At 31.9% G+C, this 21,960-nt stretch overlaps 1 protein-coding gene across 1 annotated transcript; it reads left to right on the forward strand.

Moving 5' to 3' along the window:
- The first annotated feature begins 16,008 nt into the window (after positions 1 to 16,008).
- LOC140779612 (formate dehydrogenase 1, mitochondrial) lies at positions 16,009 to 19,796 on the forward strand. The gene is made up of 6 exons (XM_073124773.1): positions 16,009 to 16,167; positions 16,329 to 16,500; positions 16,920 to 17,460; positions 18,123 to 18,247; positions 19,156 to 19,268; positions 19,431 to 19,796. The coding sequence occupies exons 1-6, from the start codon at positions 16,081 to 16,083 to the stop codon at positions 19,542 to 19,544; spliced, it is 1,152 nt and encodes a 383-aa protein (XP_072980874.1). The 5' UTR covers positions 16,009 to 16,080; the 3' UTR covers positions 19,545 to 19,796.
- Positions 19,797 to 21,960: the final 2,164 nt, after the last annotated feature.

The raw sequence follows: 21,960 nt of genomic DNA on the forward strand, positions 1-21,960 counted from the left end.
ATCCAAATGGAAAGTCTTAAAGCTAACATCTCGAGTTAAAGATTTAAGCAAGTTATGAGTATTAAATCATCGATTGAAAGAAATTATTAATAGCAAAATTAAATGTATTCATAACTTTGTTCTTTACGTTACCCTACATAAGATACAACACAATTATAATTATAAACTCCTCGAACTAAGACCCCAAACTAGAAAGTCACTCACAACTACTCATTCTAATGGGCACTCTAGCTTGAGGCACTATCATCCAAAATTAAAGGTCATAAAGCTCATCCTGACAAAATCAAAATATATACTCCTCTCCTAGATCGAAGTGATCCAATAATTTGCAAACCTTTATTTCCACTTTTCCTAACTTGATTCTGTCTAAATGTCTACCAACAACAAAATTTACTTCCAACATGTCCACAATATTGTAAAATTTTCAAATATCCGCCTACTAGCCTTTCTACGAGAAGATTCATACTAATTACCAATGAATTAAAATAGAGGGTGCACATTAACAATATAGGCTCACTAGATTGCTCTACTTTGTATCATTTTATTTGCCTTTGAAACTCTTATTTCAACATATGGTATTCACTCATTTTATATGCTTGAGAAGACTCTTTCTCATTTAAAATAGTTTAAAAAAAATGAACACTATCTTGCAAAGTATTTAATATGTGTAGATTTTGATCGGATATTTTCTTTGACTTACGACATGTTTTTTTATAGCTGAAACGATTGAATTGGACTTTGCAACCAAACGATAAGCTGTATTTGAATTATCTTTCTAACCTAATAAGAATTACATTACAAAAACATTTAACTGAAAAATTATTGCTGAAATACTAAATTGTGTCCATACGAAGTCAGGTTAGAAGATAATTATCACTAGTTAATTTGTAGGCCTTATTGCACATAGGTAACATTCGAATTTCAAGTATTTGTGCATAAAAATTATAGAATATTAAGTGTGCTTTTCAAATATAAAATATCATATTTATTAGATCACTATATAGAAAATTATAAATAACAACCAAAAAGGTGTCAAGAATTTGTCCGCTAGAAACACACTTTGGTAATATCTAAATTGTGACATAAGTTTAAAAAATAAATTCTCAGAATTAAAAATTATATATTATAAAAAGATGTAGATAAATGAGCTTTCTTTTCAACCAAAATAAATCAAATTGATATTATATAACAATTAAAAGGTATGCCCGAAATATTAATATACAGTAAGAATTAATTTAGATTTTATATTAAAGAGAAAAAACTTTACGATTGATAATTACTATTTTAACTTATTTGGTATCATCAAAATAACGTGGCTAACTCATTTATTTGTTATCATCAAAATTAAATAGTAAATTATTAAAATTATAGGGCTAATAATATTATTTGAGAAAAAAACAATAAAAATAATTTTAATAATATTATTTTGGTGTACTTCATCCATCCACTAGAAAGAATATCTGTGTCAATTTATATAAGGTATCATCAATTTCCACTTATTCTAATTTTAAGAACATTCTAATTTGAAGTGCATCTCTTATCGAATGTAATGATGAGACCACTATCCATGATTTAACTTAAACACCCAATTTCTCAAAATTCAAGTGAATGTACCAAATTCAATGTTAAAAATAAGGCTACGTTTTAGTTCGAATAAATTTAAACAGCTAGCTAGACTCATTTCTTAGCTTCATTTTAGGTAACATAATAGTTTATAAAATTAGGCCTTTGGTTATAAGCTAGGTTAGAAGTGTCATTATCGTCTTTGATATGATGATATAAAAAATTATCTTAATTTTGAAGGAAAATAAAGGATATGTTATATAATTGGATCAAAATGCCCTGTGATCTCCAATAAAGTATGAAAATATATGTGAAAATGTAATTTTTGCAAGGAAAAAGACAAATTTATAATCGTTGGTGGGTTGAAGTACTTGTAACATGTAATAACTTACTAAGTTTTTTTCTTTTTACAGAAATCCTAAATATAGTTTGATAATGTGATTGCGAGCCCTTAAGTAAGTCAACAATAGCTTACTAAGTTTTTTTTCTTCTAATTTTAATGAATTCCTCCATATAGTAAACCTTCATTTAAAAGAAAAACAAATAAACTAAATAAAACTAAATCTTGGTAAGCTATTGCGAGTTTTCAAACTTATGAGCTCAAAATTACCTTATAACCTATTGCTGACTTTATTCAGAAAAAAAGTAAAAATCTAACACTTAGTAAGATATTGCGAGCTTACGAGCCTAAAAGGCCGCAACAATCTTATTACGCTATTGCGGTTTAACAGGCTTTTGTTTTATTATTTAGGAGGGAAATGTGTTAATTTTAAAGGAAATTGAGAATACTTTAAATATGATTTAAAATGAGGCTATCATTATTTATCTTTGATGTGATTAAAAAAAATAAAAAAATGTCTTCATGTTTAGTGAAGTAAGAATATATCACGTAATATCAAAATATTATTATTAAATATAATCTCTAATATCTCAAAATTATCTTTTTTTTGCTAGAAAAAGGAGTGCATCGCAATCATCGTAGGCTCCAATGTTTGTAAGTGTACAATAGCTTACTAAACTTTTTTTTATTACCTAAATTCTAAACGCGTGCATAACACGAACCCACAAAGCACATGGCAACTTGGTTAGTTGCCAACAATTAAATAAATCTATATTAATACTATAATTTTATCCATAATATCTAAACTAAAAATAACTTAAATTTGACTGTCAACAACATACAAATAATCCTAATAGGGCTCTATACAAGCCACAACATATCATCAAGAGCATTTCACTATACCATATACACAACGGTGGTATATACATAATTTAACAAGTACAAAATCACTTGCTAAATATAGACAAGGATGAAGACACACTCTGATATGTCAATTAATACATCATATAACATAACACATTTAGCGTATAACACTAACCACACTCTACTCTTCATTCACTAGCAAGACCTCTAAGGGAGTATCACACTCCACTTGTTCACCTAGGTTTTTGGAAAGGAGAAAGCAAAGAGAGTTAGTCATAAGCTAAAGGCTTAGTGAATAGATCTTATCATGAATCAGTGATGTCAAATAAAAAGTAAATCATGTACTAAATAATATGAATTAGAAATAAGCATTTTGCTATGAATGGGCATATAAGCAAGTCCTCAATAATCTTAAATTTATAATAGATATCATATTATGACTGATCAAAAACATAACTCTCGATAATATATAAATAAACCTCCGTGTCATACTTTATCGTATCACTCTCAAATATAACACATAATGCATGGCAATTATGACTATGTCATGATGTCAACTGCAATGGTATCTAAAGCATGATAACTATTCGATAATCATATGCAATTCTCAGTATCACAATCATCACTGACATTTCAGTATAACATTATCATACTAGACCACTATGCATAGTCAACACCCGGTAACCGATCTCATCATCCTACTCGTAGGCTTAAAGCATACCCTATCATATGCTAAGGGTATCTTAATTATAATCATACTCTACCATACACTAAGGGTACATCAATATCCATCCAGATTGGATACCTCACTAGCTAATAGAAATCATATGAGGGTAACTCGCCACACACATGCCCTAGCGAATGGTAAATGTTCAATTGTCTATGCGCACAGAATCGATTGACCTCAAATATGGGCTATGAGATATCGCATATCAGTGACCATAATTATCACCCCATACACCCTTAGCCTTGGCGCCTACTCGGGTACCCTCATATTTTTTCTATCAACTTTCCCATCAATGAGATTTATGTATTTCCTTCTAAATGATAGATCATGTGCAATTTATCCAGCATTATAGCAAGTCATGCATATTAGGAAAATAGGTGGAAAAGGAGTTAAAAGAAATATATAAGATCATAATAGTATAGTCATCTCTAATCATCTCTATATATCATTAACATACTCATATCTAAGATCAATCTACTCACATAAATGATAAACTATGCTGGATTAAAATCATCTTTAAATAAGATCATATAATCATGCTGGAGACCAAAACATGTATATACATAATTATATAATATATCATAATTTGAGAAAGGTGTCTAGGGGATAAGACTACTCATCGCAACTGTAATTACCAAATAACCACTCTTTCCCATTTGCTATAACAACAAGTAGTCCTCGATAGCAAGATCCACAGGGTCTTGAACAGGGGAGTCGGAATCTGAAATTATTTTATAACATATAATGTCAGTTTTTCCACTAATTAAAATTAATCCGACTAGAATATAATTCCTTGTTGTAATCATATACTATTAATTTCGATATATGTTTTGTTATTTATAAACCATAATTATATAGAATAATTTATTTAAAACATAATCATCTAACTATTATACTTAGCTAGGATTAATATAGTAATTATATTGCATGTACTTTGCTAATAATGGTATAATTAACTTTCTTTACTAATCATGACCTAATTAGATTTAATTCATAGAAATTATATACTTTAAACATCTAATTAAACAACTAATAACATAAATAAATAATTCTTTTTAAAAAAATAACCAAAATGTTTATTTTTAAACATGTGCTATGCTCAGCCCAACACCTCAACACAACACCATGTAGCCAGGGACAGTCTGCCCAAGAAGAGGAGAAGAAGAAGAAGAAGAAGAAGAAGAAGAAGAAGAAGAAGAAGAAGAAGAAGGAAAGGGGAAGGGGGGCTGGGCCGCAGGGGAAGGGAATGGCCATTGGTGGTCACACAACAACTGGCCTTTCGCCAGCGATCCTCCGACAGTCCTGAGAAGGAAAACTGAGAGAGGAAAAAATAAAAAGAGAGAGAGAAGAAAATAAGGAAGGAGGCAGAGAGAGACTCACCGACAAGTAGAAGGGCCAACGATGGCTCTTCCTAGCGGTTGGAGGTTGCTATGGGACTAAAGGGGAAGAGAGAAAGCTAGAGAGAGAAGCCGAGAGAATGAGAGGAAAAGAAAGAGAAAATTAGAGAGAGAGAGAGGGACCCGGGGTGGTCGCATGGCGACGGCGGAGTGGCCGGTGGGGTTGGTCTTACCTCCACGCGTTGTTGCGACACTAGGCAAGGAAGGCTCATTGGAGGTGCATGGCATCTCCACCATTGCCACAGCTTGCAAGGCATGCTAGGCACAAGGCCGGCCATAGCGTGGCTGATCACGTCATGCCCAGCTAATTATTATATATATATATATATATATATATATATATATACCAATTGTGTTATTACATTTTCTTTTTCAAAGAAGTTCTAAATATGATTTGGTAAAATAATTGTCCATTTGTAAGCCCACAATAGTTTATAACTTTTTTTAAAAAATCCCTCAGTATAGTAAGTGTTCATTCAAACAAAAATTCTTAGTAAGCTACTATGCAATTATAAGATCACTTACCGGCTTAAGAGCTCGCAAGCCCACAATCATAAGACGAAGCTATTTAGGGTTTCGTAGAAAAAAGTTTAAAAACAAAGACAAGCTCTGTAAGCTATTACATGCTTACAACCAGCAACAACTTGGAGGAAAATAGGTTTTATAAGGAAAATAGGTTAAACTTGGAGGAAAATTAAGGGTATTTTAGAGATAATTTAAAATAAGGGTGTCTATATTATATTTGATGTGACATAAGAAAGTAAAAAATATTTATAATTTTTAGGAGAATTAAGTATATACCTTATAAATAGTCATGAAATATTATTATGGAATTTATAAAAGATAAATGTGAATCATTTTAAGGGTAAACTTATAATTTAGGAATAATTTGAACTTAGATTTATTTTATTTTTCTCTCTCTCTCCCATCTTTTGAATTTAGTTAGGGAGAAATTATTATTTGATTATTAAATATGGTTAGTATTCATTAACCAAATTCATGAAAAATTACTTGGACCCAAACCAAAATAGGGGATTAAAGAATACGACTATCTGGGTTTTAACCAAAACTCATTTCAAATGTCTTAGTTTAATTCTATCGGTTTTTCTTTATCGGAAGGGTATATTAATCTAAATAATTCATTTAGAGATCGTTTATTTCTTGTATTTAGACATACATGTGTATTAAGAGATATATATTTCTCTAGATATTATATCTAAAGAAATAAATAGCTAGTTTAGTTGATTATATTTCGTAATGTTGTATTCATTAAACACATGTTTGGTTAGTTATATTTAGTAAACAAGTGTTTAATTAAAGAAAAATACAAGAGAGGAGATGAAAGACGAGTTAGGACCTAGGGTTGATGATGAAGATGAGAGGAGAGGAGAGAGATTGGTTGGAGTTGGGTTGGGATTAAAATGAGATGGGGGTAGGGGTGAAAACGGATTGGATAGTGCTCAACCCATATCCAGATTCATATTTTAAATTCGGATACGGATTCGGATACGGATGTTAGACGGGTAGTAAAATTTAAAACCACATCCTAATTAAATGTATACGGATAATTTTCAGATAAAGGATCGGATCTTAAACGGATATTGATTAAATTTAAAATAATTATAATATTTTATTTAGATATAATTAACACAAAATTATTAAGAGTTTTACAACAAATAATTTTTTTGTATGTCAAATATATAAAATTAGAGAAATTAATCTGTATCAATAATATATAACGTATTATTAGTAACAATATTAATATTTACTATTTAAATAAGCAAACTAAAAATTGTAAATCATTTAAAAAACTATGCGGATAAAAGAATACAATCCAAAATACGAAATTAAATTCTATAAAGAATCGAAAAATAAACTCCCAAAAGATCATCATACCTCCAGCCATTGGTGTACTTCAAAACTTATGATTTTTGCAAATTAGCTTTGGATCTTCTAAGCTCTCAAACACTCTAGTTTGATGGTGTGACTTTTCTGAATTGAGTGAATAAGCTTAGGCACCAAATCCACTATATATAGCCTAGCTCCCATTAAGCTTTATGGCTATGAGTTACCATATTGAAAATAAACGTTCATCTCGTAAGAAAACTTTTATCTTAATCAATAAGAAAACTTCCATCTCAATCAATGAAAAAACATTCATCTAATCAATGAGAAAACATTTTAACCATTATGAATGTTAGTAATAAGAAAGGGAAACGTTTGGACCATAATAAATTGGGTTAAAAGAAAAAATAGTTACATTCTCCTACTTGGTCCATACATTTGACCTGATTGATGCCTTAACTTAATCTCATTGATTATCCTTTTTAAGAAATAAACATACGAATCATGACGATAAGTCCTCTGATAACAACTATTATCTTCCATGTATTACAATATGTTTAGTTCTCAAGTATTATACTTTATGTGGTAATACTTAATGAATAAACCTTATGTTTATTCTTGGTCCTATGAATTTTCTCAAATACTTAAGGTGCATATTAATATGAGAAAACATCATAATTAACAAGAGTTTCATTCATAGATTGTATATATAATTACATAGTGGAACCAAATCCCATTTTCTGTACATGATTCTTGAATTTTAATGGTGGCATGCCCTTAGTCAAAGAATCAGCAATCATTAATTCAGTGCTTATGTGCTCAATGACCACTTTATTTTCCTTGATACGTTCCCTTATGGCTAGATACTTAATGTCGATATGTTTATTTCGACTTCCACTTTTATTATTCTTAGCCATTAAAATAGCAGCTGAATTATCGTAAAAAATTCTTAATGACTTAGAAATAGAATCCATAACTCTAAGCCCAGATATGAAACTCTTAAGCCATACATTATGTGAAGTAGCCTCAAAACAAGAAACAAACTCTGCTTCCATAGTAGAAGTGGCAGTCAAGGTCTGCTTGACACTCCTCCATAATACAGCTCCATCGGCTATCATGAAAATATATCCAGATGTTGATTTACCTGAATCAACACAACCAGCGAAATCAGAATCTAAGTATCCAATCACTTCCAAATTATTTGTCCGTCTATACATAAGCATGTAATCTTTAGTTCCTTAAAAATATCTCATTACTTTCTTTATTGTTCTCCAATGGTCCATACCTGGATTACTCTGATATCATCTTAATATTCCTATAGCAAATGCAATGTCAGGCCTTGTACAAACCTGAGCATACATCAGGCTTCCCATATCAGAAGCATATGGATTTTCTTCATTTGTTCTCTCTCCAGATCATTCTTCGAGCATTGGTTTAAATTAAACTTATCACCCTTCACAATAGGAGCTACACTCGGTGAACAATCTTTCATCTGAAACCTCTCCAAAACTTTATTAATATAGGTTTCCTGAGACAGACCTAAAATACCTTGAAGTCTGTCTCTATAAATCTTAATGCCAATGACATAAGACGCCTCACTCATATCTTTCATATCAAATTTTTAGAGAGAAATTGTTTCACTTCATGAAGCAAACTATTATCATTGGTTGCAAGTAAAATATCAGCCACGTATAGAACAAGAAAATATATCTTACTTCCACTAACCTTCTGGTATATGCATTGATCCATGGGATTTTCAACAAATCCAAATTAAGAAATTACCCCATGAAATTTAAAATACCATTGACGGGATACTTGTTTTAAACCATATATGGAATTATTAAGCTTACAAACCAAATGCTCACCTTCACTAGAAAGGAATCCTTCAGGTTGTTTCATATAAACCTCCTCTTCTAGATCTCCATTAAGAAATGCTGTTTTTACATCCATTTTTTGTAACTTAAGATCAAAATAGGCTACTAATGCTAATATAATTCTCAAGGAATCTTTCTTAAATACCGGAGAAAAAGTCTCTGTATAATCGATTCCTTCTTTTTGAGTGAATCCCTTAGCAACAAGTCTCATCTTGTACTTGAGAACTCGGATTCTTTGCAACTCATGGCTTGTAAAAAAGACTCAGGATCATTTTCGGCTCTAATATTATAGTCAGATTCTTGTAGGTACACTACATAATCACTAGGAATTGCTGACCTCTTAATTCTAGTAGATCTTCTTAATATCATATTATCATCTTCCTAAGAAGTATGAGGTTCAACTTGTTGTTCAAAAATTTCAACAACTTGATCTACTGGACTATTGTCAATAGCTTGAAGACTTTCGATGATAGGTTATTCAACACCAGTTTGTACTTGAGGGGTGCTGTGAATAATTAACAATCTATCACCTAAAGTGGAAGGTTGAGACTCTAAATGATCAATATCAGAAACTATATTCTTGATTTGATCTATCCCACTCATCAAGTCATATTTAAGAAATTTTGCACTTCTTGATTCCACAATCCTAGTGCTATGAGATAGACAATAAAATTTATAACATTTAAACCTTTCGGTATATCCAATGAAATACCCACTAATGATCCTTGGGTCAAGCTTTTCCTCTTGTGAATTATAGATCCTAACTTCAGACGGACATCCCCAAACACGCATATGTCGTAAACTCGGTTTCCAACCTTTTAATAATTCAAATGGTGTCTTTGAGACAGCCTTAATTGGAACTCAGTTTAATATATACACTGCCGTCTTTCATACTTCAGTCCACAAGAATTTAGGAAGATTGGAGCTGCAAAGCATACTCCGCACCATGTCTAACAATGTTCGATTCTTTTTTCTGCCACACCATTCTGATCCGGTGAACCAGGCATGGTGTATTGAGCAACTATCCCATGCTCTTAAAGAAACTTAGCGAACGGACCATGTGCTTGTCCATCTTCAGTGTATCTACCGTAGTACTCTCCACCTCTATCTGATCTCACAATTTTAATTTATTTTCCGTATTGTTTCTCTACTTCAGCCTTAAATATCTTGAAGATATCTAATGCTTCATTCTTATTATGAAGTAAGTAGAGATACATATATCGTGAGTAATCATCAATAAAAGTGATGAAGTATCTCTGACCATATGAGTCCACATCTGGACTACATATATTAGTGTCTATGATTTCTAGTAAGTCTGAACTCCTATTGGCACCCTTTTTGGTCTTATTGGTCTGCTTTCCCTTAATGCAGCCAACACATGTCTCAAAATCAGTGAAATCTAGAGTACTAAGTACTCCATCATTCACTAATCTCTTAATTCTTTCTAGGGAGATGTGTCCTAATCTCCGGTGCCATAACATAGAGGAGTCCTCATTAATATTACACCGTTTAGTGCTAGTGTGAACATGCATTGAATTATAAGTGACATTATTTTGCAAATTAATACTATAAAGACTATTGAACAAAATACCATTCCCAACACAATCAGAATTGTAAAATAAACTGAATGATGTGTTTGAAAAATTAAAGGAATATCCCAACGGTACAAGTCTGGAAATTGAAATCAAGTTTCGTGAAAAACTTGGAACATAAAAGGTTCTATTTAATTGCAAAACAAAGCCACTGCTTAAAGTTAATAAACATGTTCCTATAGCTTCCACATGTGAGCTCATCTTGTTCCCAGATAAGATATTTTGCTCACTTTCCACTGGCTTCCTTAGGTTTTGCATACCTTGTAAGGAATTTGCAATATGGATTGTATATTCAAAGTCAATCCACCAGGTGTTACTATTAACATTAACCATATTAGATTCATAACAAACAAATGAGGTTGGATTACCTTTATCCTCAAGTCATTTCTAAAATTTGGCACATTCCTTTTTCATGTGTCCTTTCTTTTTACAGAAGAAACACTTGGCCTCTTTTTTTATATCAACTTGGGGTGGTGTTTTACCCTTCCCCTTCTGATTAGCTTGAGTATTTCCCTTCCTACGGGTTGTAGCGAGCATTGCACTTTCACCTAGCTTCATCACCAACCTCCCTTCTTCTTGAACACACATAATCATTAACTCATTGATTGACCATTTTTCTTTACGTGTGTTGTACGAATCTTAAAAGGCCCGTACTGTTATGGGAGAGTGTTCTAGATATAGTGCACTAGGAAGGTTTCAGACATCTCAACCTCTAGTTTCTTAAGTTGAGTCGCAATGTCTCTCATCTGCATGATGTGCTCACACACACCTTTGACATTTGTGAGCCTTAGAGAAAAGAACTTCATAATTAGAGTGCTTGCTAAAACCTTTTCTGAAGTGATGAACTGGTCGTCAATGGCCTTAAGCAAGGCTCGGACATTTTCATGTTGATCTACTGAACCACGAATACTAGCAGATATTTTAGCCTTAATGAATACTACGCTTAGACGATTGGATCGCTCCCATCGTTCATAAAGCGCAATGTCCGCTGAAGAGCTAGTAGCAGTGATTACAGGTGGTTCATCCTTTTTTATTGCATAATGTCCATCCACCCTAGATGAAGAAGAACTCTCTCTTTCCATACTTTATAGTTATCCCTTTTCAATTCGGAAATATCACAACGGATATCAGATAAATTCTCAGATCGTGAAGCTGCATTCAATATTACATGTTTATGTTAAATTGAGACATAAACGAAATTATGTTTTACCAATGTAAATCATACTTGAAAAAATGAATCAAATGACATAAAATTTGCCCGTGGACTAAATTTTATTTCAATAAGATTCATTCTTCTTTATGATAGAGTTTCTATCTTAATTCATAATTCTATGGGTATATTATGAGCATAGTTTGATATATATATCTTAAACTTTATGATAAAACTATCAAATTATCACTTAATTCATAATTCCTGTGGGTAAGTTATGAATAATTTGATATCTTATCCTAATTAATTATTTAAATATAATAAATTTTATATTTATTATATTTAAATAATTAATTACAATTAATGTCTAAATTTTATTTTATGTGATCTTTAAAACTATAAAATATAATTTTATTTAATTAAAAACGATGTGGCTATCGTTTAATTAAATAAAATCATATATGTCACATATTAGACATAATATTCTTTATTGCATATATTATGCATGTTATGATAATTTCAAAATTCATCCCAAAATTGCATGCATTAATTTACATAATGAGCACAATCGATCAATTTGCACAATTTAATTCAACTTAAAATTACATATATTATTCTAAGCATAAATAGATAACATATGCGAGCAAAATGATGGGAAATATCATTTTTGCAAATTATGGTCATCTTCAATTTTCATCCAGGTCATATAAACCTAGTTTAGACTCAGAAATTTCAGCACCACAACTCGGCATAAATACAATGTTTTGATGCTAAAAAACTTCTTCCTTTTTTTATTATTAAACATAGAATATTTAGAAAATCAATATCTTATGAATTTCTAACTTTATTTTTTGCATCAAAAACAACTCAAAAGGAAACTTTAATTTATGACAAAAATCTTGGCCGTAAATAGAGAAGAGCATAGAGATTATTCATAAACACCAAAGCAAAGATTAAAAAGTGCTCTAATACCAAATGTTAGAATAAAAGAATACGATCCAAAATACGAAGTTAAATTCTATAAAGAATCAAAAAATAAACTCCCAAAAGATCATCATACCTCCAGCCATTGGTGTACTTCAAAACTTATGATTTTTGCAAATTAGCTTTGGATCTTCTAAGCTCTCAAACACTCTAGTTTGATGGTGTGACTTTTCTGAATTGAGTGAATAAGCTTAGGGACCAAATCCACTATATATAGCCTAGCTCCCATCAAGCTTTATGGCTATGAGTTACCATATTGAAAATAAACGTTCGTCTCGTGAGAAAAATTTTATCTTAACCAATAAGAAAACTTCCATCTCAATCAATGAAAAAACCTTCATCTAATCAATGAGAAAACATTCTAACTATTATGAATGTTAGTAATAAGAATGGGAAACGTTTGGACCATAATAAATTGGGTTAAAAGAAAAAATGGTTACATAATTAGTATTCTAAAATGCTACCTTTTAGATTCGGTGTACTAAACTAAATAATATTTTTAGATTAGATACTGTATCTATTAACACAACATCTAGAAAAGCTCTCAACCAAACAAACCCTTAATTGATTAATGGTGCTATATAAATCTGAGCATTGCATACATATTATTTGCATAATAGTCATCATTTTGTGAAGAATTGCAAATTCTTTTCATTACCCGTACATATTACTTTGAGATGCATATTGATGATCTATTGAAGGAATTCTTTCCGACGTACATTGATGATTCCTCGCATACATAATGGAACCAGAGATATGTGTTGGCTCATCAGCCGTGCATATCCAATAATTTTGATTGCGTTATAAAGAAAGTATATAAAAGAGTCATAAGATTATTGCGTTATAAAGAAAGTATATAAAAGAGTCATAAGATTAAAATAGACTGGATCAAAATGATTAGATGTGCATGAATTATGGATTAACACACATTCAAGCTATAGAAAGTTCCTATGTCATGGGTTTCAAAAAGTATGTTGCATTTTAGAAGTTGTAATGACTTACTAATGAGCCATTTTTATTGGCACAACTCAGTGTAAATAAAAATCTTCAATTTGTGATTGGCCCACTTATAACCAAATAGGAATTCACCCTACCTTAATTTATAAGATCCAATTAAAAATAACTAAAGTTGACACACTTCGTGCAAATTAACTAGATATTTGTATTTCAAATATCATAAACTCATAGCCCTCTTTGATATATAAGTTGTATAATGAGTAATCCTTATAAAAAAACAAGTCACAGTAAGTCTAAATTATACATATGTAATATTTTAATAAAAAATTATTAAATATCAAATATCCATAAGGAATCGATCCATCACCACTATCATGGGCTTACCTTGAATATTGTATCTCTAATTAGACCATAGTAGTGGCTTTGTTGTTCATCCAATCTTCTAGAAAGAATTATATTTTACACTCTAAATTTTTGGGTTTTGGTTGTTATGAAAAACACAGCTATCTCTAATCTTATTTTCTAACCATGAACATTATACCTCTATTTTTTTAAACATTAAATAAATATATGAATTATAATAAAAATATTGTATAGAAAATATACATAACTTTATTGTATTTCTCTATCTATAGTAAGATTTTATGTATAACTTATCACGTGATTTATTTATATAAGTTTTAACAAAAATTATATAAATGAGTGTTTGGTTATAAAATATATTTAAGAGAAATTTATTTTATGAATTTGTACTATGGAGGAACGAGTTTGGTTATATAAATCACGGTCGCTAGTTTGATCACTTTGGTAAGATGTGTCGTACACCCAAATGATATTATTAAAATAACCTTTTTCTTTGTTAAAACTTATTTCTTAGTACATAAAAGTCTTTTCGTAAGTACGTGATGCCGCTATATATATATATATAGATATATATATAGACAAGAGACCTCATTCCAAACAACTAACCGAGCCGAGCTTGATTTAGTCAGGCTCTAATCAAGCTTGGATTGAAATTAATCTCAAACCTATCTTTGTAATCAAGCTTGAATTAAAATAATTTTAATTTAAATCAATTTTGAACTTGAGCCAATTTCGAGCTTAAACGAGCTGCTCAATTAGTAATTTCAAGCTATTTTCGAGCATGAGCAAGCTTGAATTAATTTAGGCTTAAATCAAGCTTAAAATAAAATCTAATTCAACTATAAAAATATAAATATTATCAAAATATAAATTATAAGCAATAAAGATAAATGGGTTAGAAAACTACAAGCAACCAAAATATAAATTACAAGTAATAAAAATAATAGCTGAAATTATGAATGGGTAAAAGGGTTTTGATTTGATGATTCATATTAATTTAATATTACTCATATTATATATATATTTAAGCCTTATCGAGCCGACTCGATCGAGTCGGCTTGGGATCAAGCTTGACTTAAATTTAATTTCGAGCCTAGTTTTAATGATCAAGCTCGGCTCAGCCTTCAAGCTGAGCTTGATCGAGCATTATCGAGTCGAGCTCGAGCCTGCTCGATTATTTTGACAGCCCTACAAACAAGTTAGGAAAACTAGGCTGGTATAACTTTCGCTCAAGTTTAATTATTTGTTGGGAAAAACCAGGTTATAAATTGTTTGGTTAAAGAATATTTTATAGATTTTCGAAAATTCCTATTACAGAAAACATAAGAGGGTAATTTCGGAAAATCAAGTTCTATGAGAATATTATGATTTTGTTAATATAAAATGTTTTACATAATAAAATGTAAAATATGCAGCTCAAAATTTAAATTCCGAAAAGAAAATTGTAATATAAAACTATTAAAATGTAGAGTATGAAGTATAAATTTTGGTTAATTTTGTGACAGTTTTTTTTTTATTTTTTATTTTTCCTACAACAACCTCAGAACCATTTAATTTGATCACTCTCTGCCTCTCAGAGGAAAGGATGAACAATTTGACTTGTTCTGCTGTCTTCATCAACTCGATTTAATCTTTGATTTAAATGTTTCAACGAAGTCTCTATAGCTGTCGCACTGACCTTCTATTTGTTCTTTCTGAGTATTTTCTTTTGGAACTTCATGTGACCTATGACCAAGGTTTTGTATGCTTAGTAAGATTAATTTTATGAAAATTTGTATATAATATAATATCTTTTGATAAAATTATAATTTATATTCTATATTTTATTATTTATAAATCGAATCTTATAATTTAGCGACTATATACAGAAAATATTTTGCTATTAGATTTATTGGTTAAATTTAATAAAACCTCTAGGTTAAGTTAACAATACTAAAAAAATTGTGAAAGTATCCTTAATTAAATCATACTAAAATTATTTTCTTCATTTTAGAAATAAAAGTGTTTTAGTTATTTTAAAATAAAATATTTATTTAACGGAATATTCTTACGGTGTTAGTTTAAAGCTAACCTAAGGTGTTTTTTATATATATTTATTAAATTATAAGACTCGATTTATAATAATAAAAATATAAGGTATAATTATAATTTTATTAAAATAATAATAATTTTATTAAAATATAGGGTATTATACGCAAAATTTCTCTTAATTTTATTTGTCCATATACCTGAATTTAGCTTTCACGCCGGTTCCAGGCTTCCAGCAGCCCCTTGGCCTTTAGACGACTTGTCCTCTTCTATCTGGTCGCCACGTGTCACGTCTCTCTCGCACTTCTCGTGTATATCTACTGCCCCTCTCTGCTGCGTCCTCGCCAAACTACCGTCATCTCTTCCACTCATCTTCGACTTCCTTCCCCCAAATCAATGGCGATGATTCGAGCGGCGAAGCAAGCGATCGCAGCTGTGACTTCGAGCGCTCCCGAAGCCTCCACTCTGGCGAGAAATTTCACTGTAAACTGCATAAAAGTCTTATCCTTTCTCCAGCTTTTGAGTACTCATTCGAGCGAATTGTACTTGATTTCACTGGAATTTTGATTTTTCTTTTTTCTTCTTACTATGTTCTTTCTACTTGAAGAGGATTATTTGATAGATTTTTGTTGAATACACTTTAGGCTTCCCCTGGGAGCAAGAAGATTGTTGGGGTGTTCTACAAAGCCCACGAGTACGCAGAGAAGAACCCTAACTTCGTAGGGTGCGTGGAACGAAGTCTGGGCATTCGGGAATGGCTGGAATCGAAGGGTCATCAGTACATTGTCACTGATGATAAAGAAGGCCCCAGTTGCGGTTGTGCACTATCTTATTATCTATGATTGCCCTTTTCCTATTTGGATTTTGTGCTTTAGATTATATGCGTAAACTTAGAGGGTTTTTATGAAGGCTTGATTTGTATAGTATCAGAGCTGGGTTCTAGAGTGCATTCCCTTTAGCCAAATTATTATTTCTTTCTCCATTTCTTTTTTCCACTTGAGACCTCACCATTTCTCTTAAATAAGAAAACTGTTAGATCCTCTGTCATTTGCTAGCTGCATGCACAAATTTAGAATTCGCCTGAATGATGCATGGTTCCGCTGCCATCACTTTTTTAATCAATAAGATGTTGTATACGTCTAATTCTAAATGGATTTAAAACGGATTATGGAAGTTTTCTTAATTGTTATGTTCTTTTCAACTAATATTCTCTAAAATCTAAAATTTCTTACCAGAACTTGAGCAGCATATATCTGATATGCATGTCCTGATAACCACCCCATTCCATCCGGCTTATGTCACGGCAGAAAGGATCAAGAAGGCCAAGAACTTGCAACTTCTTCTTACTGCTGGGATTGGCTCTGACCATATTGATTTAAAGGCAGCAGCTGATGCTGGATTGACTGTCGCAGAGGTCACTGGAAGCAATACTGTCTCGGTTGCAGAAGATGAGCTCATGCGGATTTTGATCCTTGTTCGGAACTTTGTGCCTGGGTATCAACAAGTGATAAAAGGTGAATGGGATGTTGCAGCCATTTCTTACAGATCCTATGATCTTGAGGGCAAAACAGTGGGGACTGTTGGTGCTGGCCGCATTGGAAGGCTTTTGCTTCAGCGTCTTAAGCCCTTCAACTGCAACCTTCTCTACCATGACCGGCTCAAGATAGACCCAGAACTTGAGAAAGAGATTGGTGCAAAATTTGAGGAAGATCTTGACGCTATGCTTCCTAAGTGTGACATTGTCGTGATCAATACACCTCTCACTGAGAAAACAAGGTTTCCGTCTTCCCTTTCTGATCACGACATCTTTGGCTGATACTTTTGACTAATATCTACTAAATTCTGACTGAATTAGCTAATGGTTCAACTTTTCTGTTAGAGCTCTAGCATTGGTCCAAACTTCTCTTTTTTTTTAAAAAAAAAAAATTTCCCAAGCTATGATTAATTGTCGGCAGTCAATAAGATAATTATTAGAGGAACCATTTCTTTTATCTTTTCAACTCTAAAGGAAATATGGAGGTTTACCCCTGATTGCATTATCTTATTCTTTGACTAAGTTTTGGCTTCTACTTGATAACTGTTCATGTTGACTGTATAGTTCTGGGCCTTCTGGCAATTCCCCCCTTTTAAATTTATTTCTTAGTTTCTAATTTCATAACTCTTCTTTCGTTCCTGAAACACTAGGTTGGCAAACAGTTAACAAATGATTCTAAATCTCAACTTTCAGTTCTGATCTGTCTTTGTTATTCCTTTTTGCTCGATATGAGAGTAATGTCAAACCTTCCTGCATCAATCATTTTGGCTAACCATAAGTTATTCTAAGTGAGTGATCACATATCCAAGTTCCCTAATGAAGTCCTGACTCAGGCAATCAACTATAATAACATTGAGAATTATTTTTGTCTCCTAATCCTATTAGTTACTTGTTGGTGTTTCAGAGGCATGTTTAACAAAGAGAGGATAGCAAAGATGAAAAAGGGTGTTATTATTGTGAATAATGCCCGAGGAGCAATAATGGACACCCAAGCAGTTGCAGATGCTTGTTCCAGTGGACATATTGCAGGTATCTTTGCCTGTTCATTCACTTAGTTTATTTACCTATGAGAAGCTTTATTTCTGAATAAACAACCTTAAATACATTGGTGGTTGAAAAATAGTCACACCATTTAATTTTATTTAGTGTAAAACCAAAATGCTATTTATGAAGGATTATGAAAAGAATGAAATGTTAAGAACATAAAACTTGGTCTGGGTATTGATTTAAGAGGTCATCATAATGATTAATGAGGAACAATATACTCTTACATTTAATAAATAAAACAAAATTGAATTGTGCCTTCAGTTGCATGAACCATAGATAATCATATAACTATATATTTCAAGAAGAGTGAAGTCCTGTGGCAGTAGTTTAAAACAGTTTGAAGAAAACATGGTTTTTGTATTCAATGTGCATAAAGACATAGCAATCAAGCTTCTGTCTGTCTGAATCTTACAGTAGCAGAGAACTCATGAGTGGGCTAACTATTCTGGAATGCAATCAGTTTCCTCTCTGTCCCATGTACCTTCTGGGCCATTAGGAAATCGGTCAAGTTAAATTTGGCTTTAGTGAAGAGCTGAGAAATTGATCACAATCTATGGGTAGATAATAAGAGAGCCATTGACGGGCATATATGTGATATATAAACTGAGGGATTGGCTGAAAACTATTGTGAATTATGTTCAAGAAGTAAAGCAACCAAAAAGTTAATTTTGAGTTGAACTCGATGAATGTACCATAATATATATGATCTGTTTATTGGCCAAGAGAATGGTGTGAAGTATTTTTGCGAGGACACTTGATCACTTACCTAACATACAAGACAACAATGTGAAATGATACTGCATTTACCCTATGTATTCTATTTTAAATTCTGTAGGCACCCATCCGAACTGGTTATAATGCTATATTCTTTTTCTGTGATCTGGTTTCAGGTTATGGAGGTGATGTTTGGTACCCACAGCCAGCGCCAAAGGATCATCCGTGGCGATACATGCCTAACCATGCAATGACACCTCACATTTCTGGAACTACCATTGATGCCCAAGTAAGCTTCTTCTAGTTCATCATTTCTATGTAAGACTATCTAACAGATGGATAATTACACTTTCATTTAATTTGCTCTTAGTCCTGCCTATAATCTTTTTGCATATCATCAAAATTGGGAAGACAATCAGATAAATTGTGAACTTTTCCTGATATTATGCAGCTGAGGTATGCAGCAGGAGTGAAGGACATGCTTGATAGGTACTTCAAAGGAGAGGATTTCCCGCTGCAGAACTATATAGTGAAGGAAGGCAAACTGGCAAGCCAGTACCAGTGATTGCTGCTCTCCTAGATCTCTAAGGAAGAGGGACTTTTCCATATAAATAATGAGATGGTCGTCATGTACGTTTCTACCCAAGTTTTGCTACTTGGGTAGCCTGTATTCCAGTTTATTAAAAATAAAAACTTTGTATAACTATGGTGCCATTTTATGGAAGTATCACTTTTGGCGAAATGATCTGTTCACACCAATGTATTAAACTTGTTGGCATTACGATTGATGGTATATAAATATTTTAATCATTATACATGGCTGAAGGAGTAACAATAGACAATATCATAGCTTATGCTTTAAAGAAACTTTTATATAAGTTATTTTTTGGTTAACAATTTTTAAATATAGTAGCCAGTTGGATCGACGAATTATATTGAAAAAAGAATTTCGACTTAACAATTTCTATGTAAAAACTTCTTCATCACACTTGATAATATTTTTAAATAATTTTTTGAGTTTTTATATAAATTAAAATTTTTATACAAATTATTGATCTCATTTTTAAACATACCTAGTCTAATAAATCTTAGAAGTGTACTAGACAAGTAAAATAGATATTTGGAATGGCTTGTTTGGTTAAAAACTCTATCTTGCTGCGTATTGAATACAATAAGATAGGGTTTTTGTTTCATAGTTACTACTGGTCTTATTCAGTTAATTGTTTTAAAGCCGTCTTCTCTCTCCCAAAATTTATTTTGCTTAAAAGCATGTTAAGTTGCACTATTTGCATATACTAATTTATTTTTACACTGGACGAAGCATACGCATATGTACATAATAATCTATATATATATATATTAATCAGTTAGAGCTTTACCCTATTTTATAGTAGTAGTATTGTAGAAGGGCATTATTAAAGTTCATATTTATTTCTTTTACTATATTTCAAATTCAAGGTATACTCTTATATTTGAAAAGTTTTATTTGCTTTTATACTATTCATATATTTGTTGTGGCATGTAGGTTGTTATAATATTTTTGCTATTTTAGTTATCTCGTGGAGAGATATACGTTGCTAGATTTTTTAATTACACGTGAGAGTCATGATGGTAGTCTCATGTGAGGGGATACATGACGGATTTATGTATTCCAAATCTCCAATGTGGAACCCCTCACTTTAACTAAGAAAAAGCGGAGGCTCTTTTTCTAACTCAGGCACCAAGCTTATTGTGCATTGATCACATGAAAAGCAAGCATTACACTTATTGCACTAGATAAGGGGGTTGGTGACTAAAGAAATCATGTAGTAGCAAACCTAGAGGTAGGGGTGAAAACAGATCGGATACGGATCGGATAGTGCTCAACTCATATCCAGATTCGTATTTTTAGTTCGGATACGGATAGCAAAATTTAAAACCATATCCTAACTAAATGGATACGGATAATTTTTGGATAAAGGATCGGATCTTAAACGAATATTGATTATATTTAAAATAATTATAATATTTTATTTAAATATAATTAACACAAAATTATTAAGAGTTTTATAATAAATAATTTTTTTGTATGTCAAATATATAAAATTAGAGAAATTAATCTCTATAAATAATATATAATGTATTATTAGTAATAATATTAATACTTACTATATAAATAAGCAAACTCAAAATTGTAAATCATTTAAAAAAATATGCGGGTAAACGGATATCCGATATCCGTATCCGAATCCGAAAAATTTATCCGACCCATATCCGAATCCGTATCCGAATTTTTTTTAAAAATTCTATCCGTATTCGAATCCGAGTCGGATAAATTTTTTTTATCCGAGTCCGATCCGAGTCGGATCGGATAGCGGGTCGGGTCGGAGTTAATCCAACCCGTTTTCACCCCTACCTAGAGGGGATAGGATCCTTAGTAGCCAGATAAGGACTAGTAGAGATAGTAACCTTATTGTCCTTGTCCTTGTCCTTGCTTTAGTGGCAATGCTAGACCAATCTTGATCAAACTTGAGTAAACCTACTTGTACATTGGCCTAGGTCTAGGTGTTAACCTTCAAAGGCTGACCATATTTAGCAACAACATCCGTAAAGATGTCGAGTTATCAATAGTTAAAGAGAAGGCCCACAAACTACACCTAAATGGGAGTAATAGTGCTCTCCTCCCATAAAGGTTGTGGACACATCATACACTTGATGTAGCAAGGAACTAGAGGAAGGTGAGGCACCCTTGGCTGCCTAGGTTGCACTATCGCTCTTGAAGAGTTGTGCATAAAATATTAGGGCAGAGGGTGGATTAAAAAGAATATGAGCATGAGCAAAAGTGAGAGTATAGCTAAATTAAAGAAACAAGAAGATGAGCAGAAGTACATGCAGGCGTGACATCCTTGAGGGAATCTAGAAGCCAAGTGTGAAGGAGAGGTTTTGGTTTAATATGGTTCAGATGAAGGCAAAAATAAAACAGGAGGGAGGGAGAGAGCAAA

The sequence above is a fragment of the Typha angustifolia genome, chromosome 15 (genome assembly GCF_048772165.1).
Source record: "Typha angustifolia cultivar Huaian chromosome 15, ASM4877216v1, whole genome shotgun sequence".
Lineage (NCBI taxonomy): Eukaryota > Viridiplantae > Streptophyta > Magnoliopsida > Poales > Typhaceae > Typha > Typha angustifolia.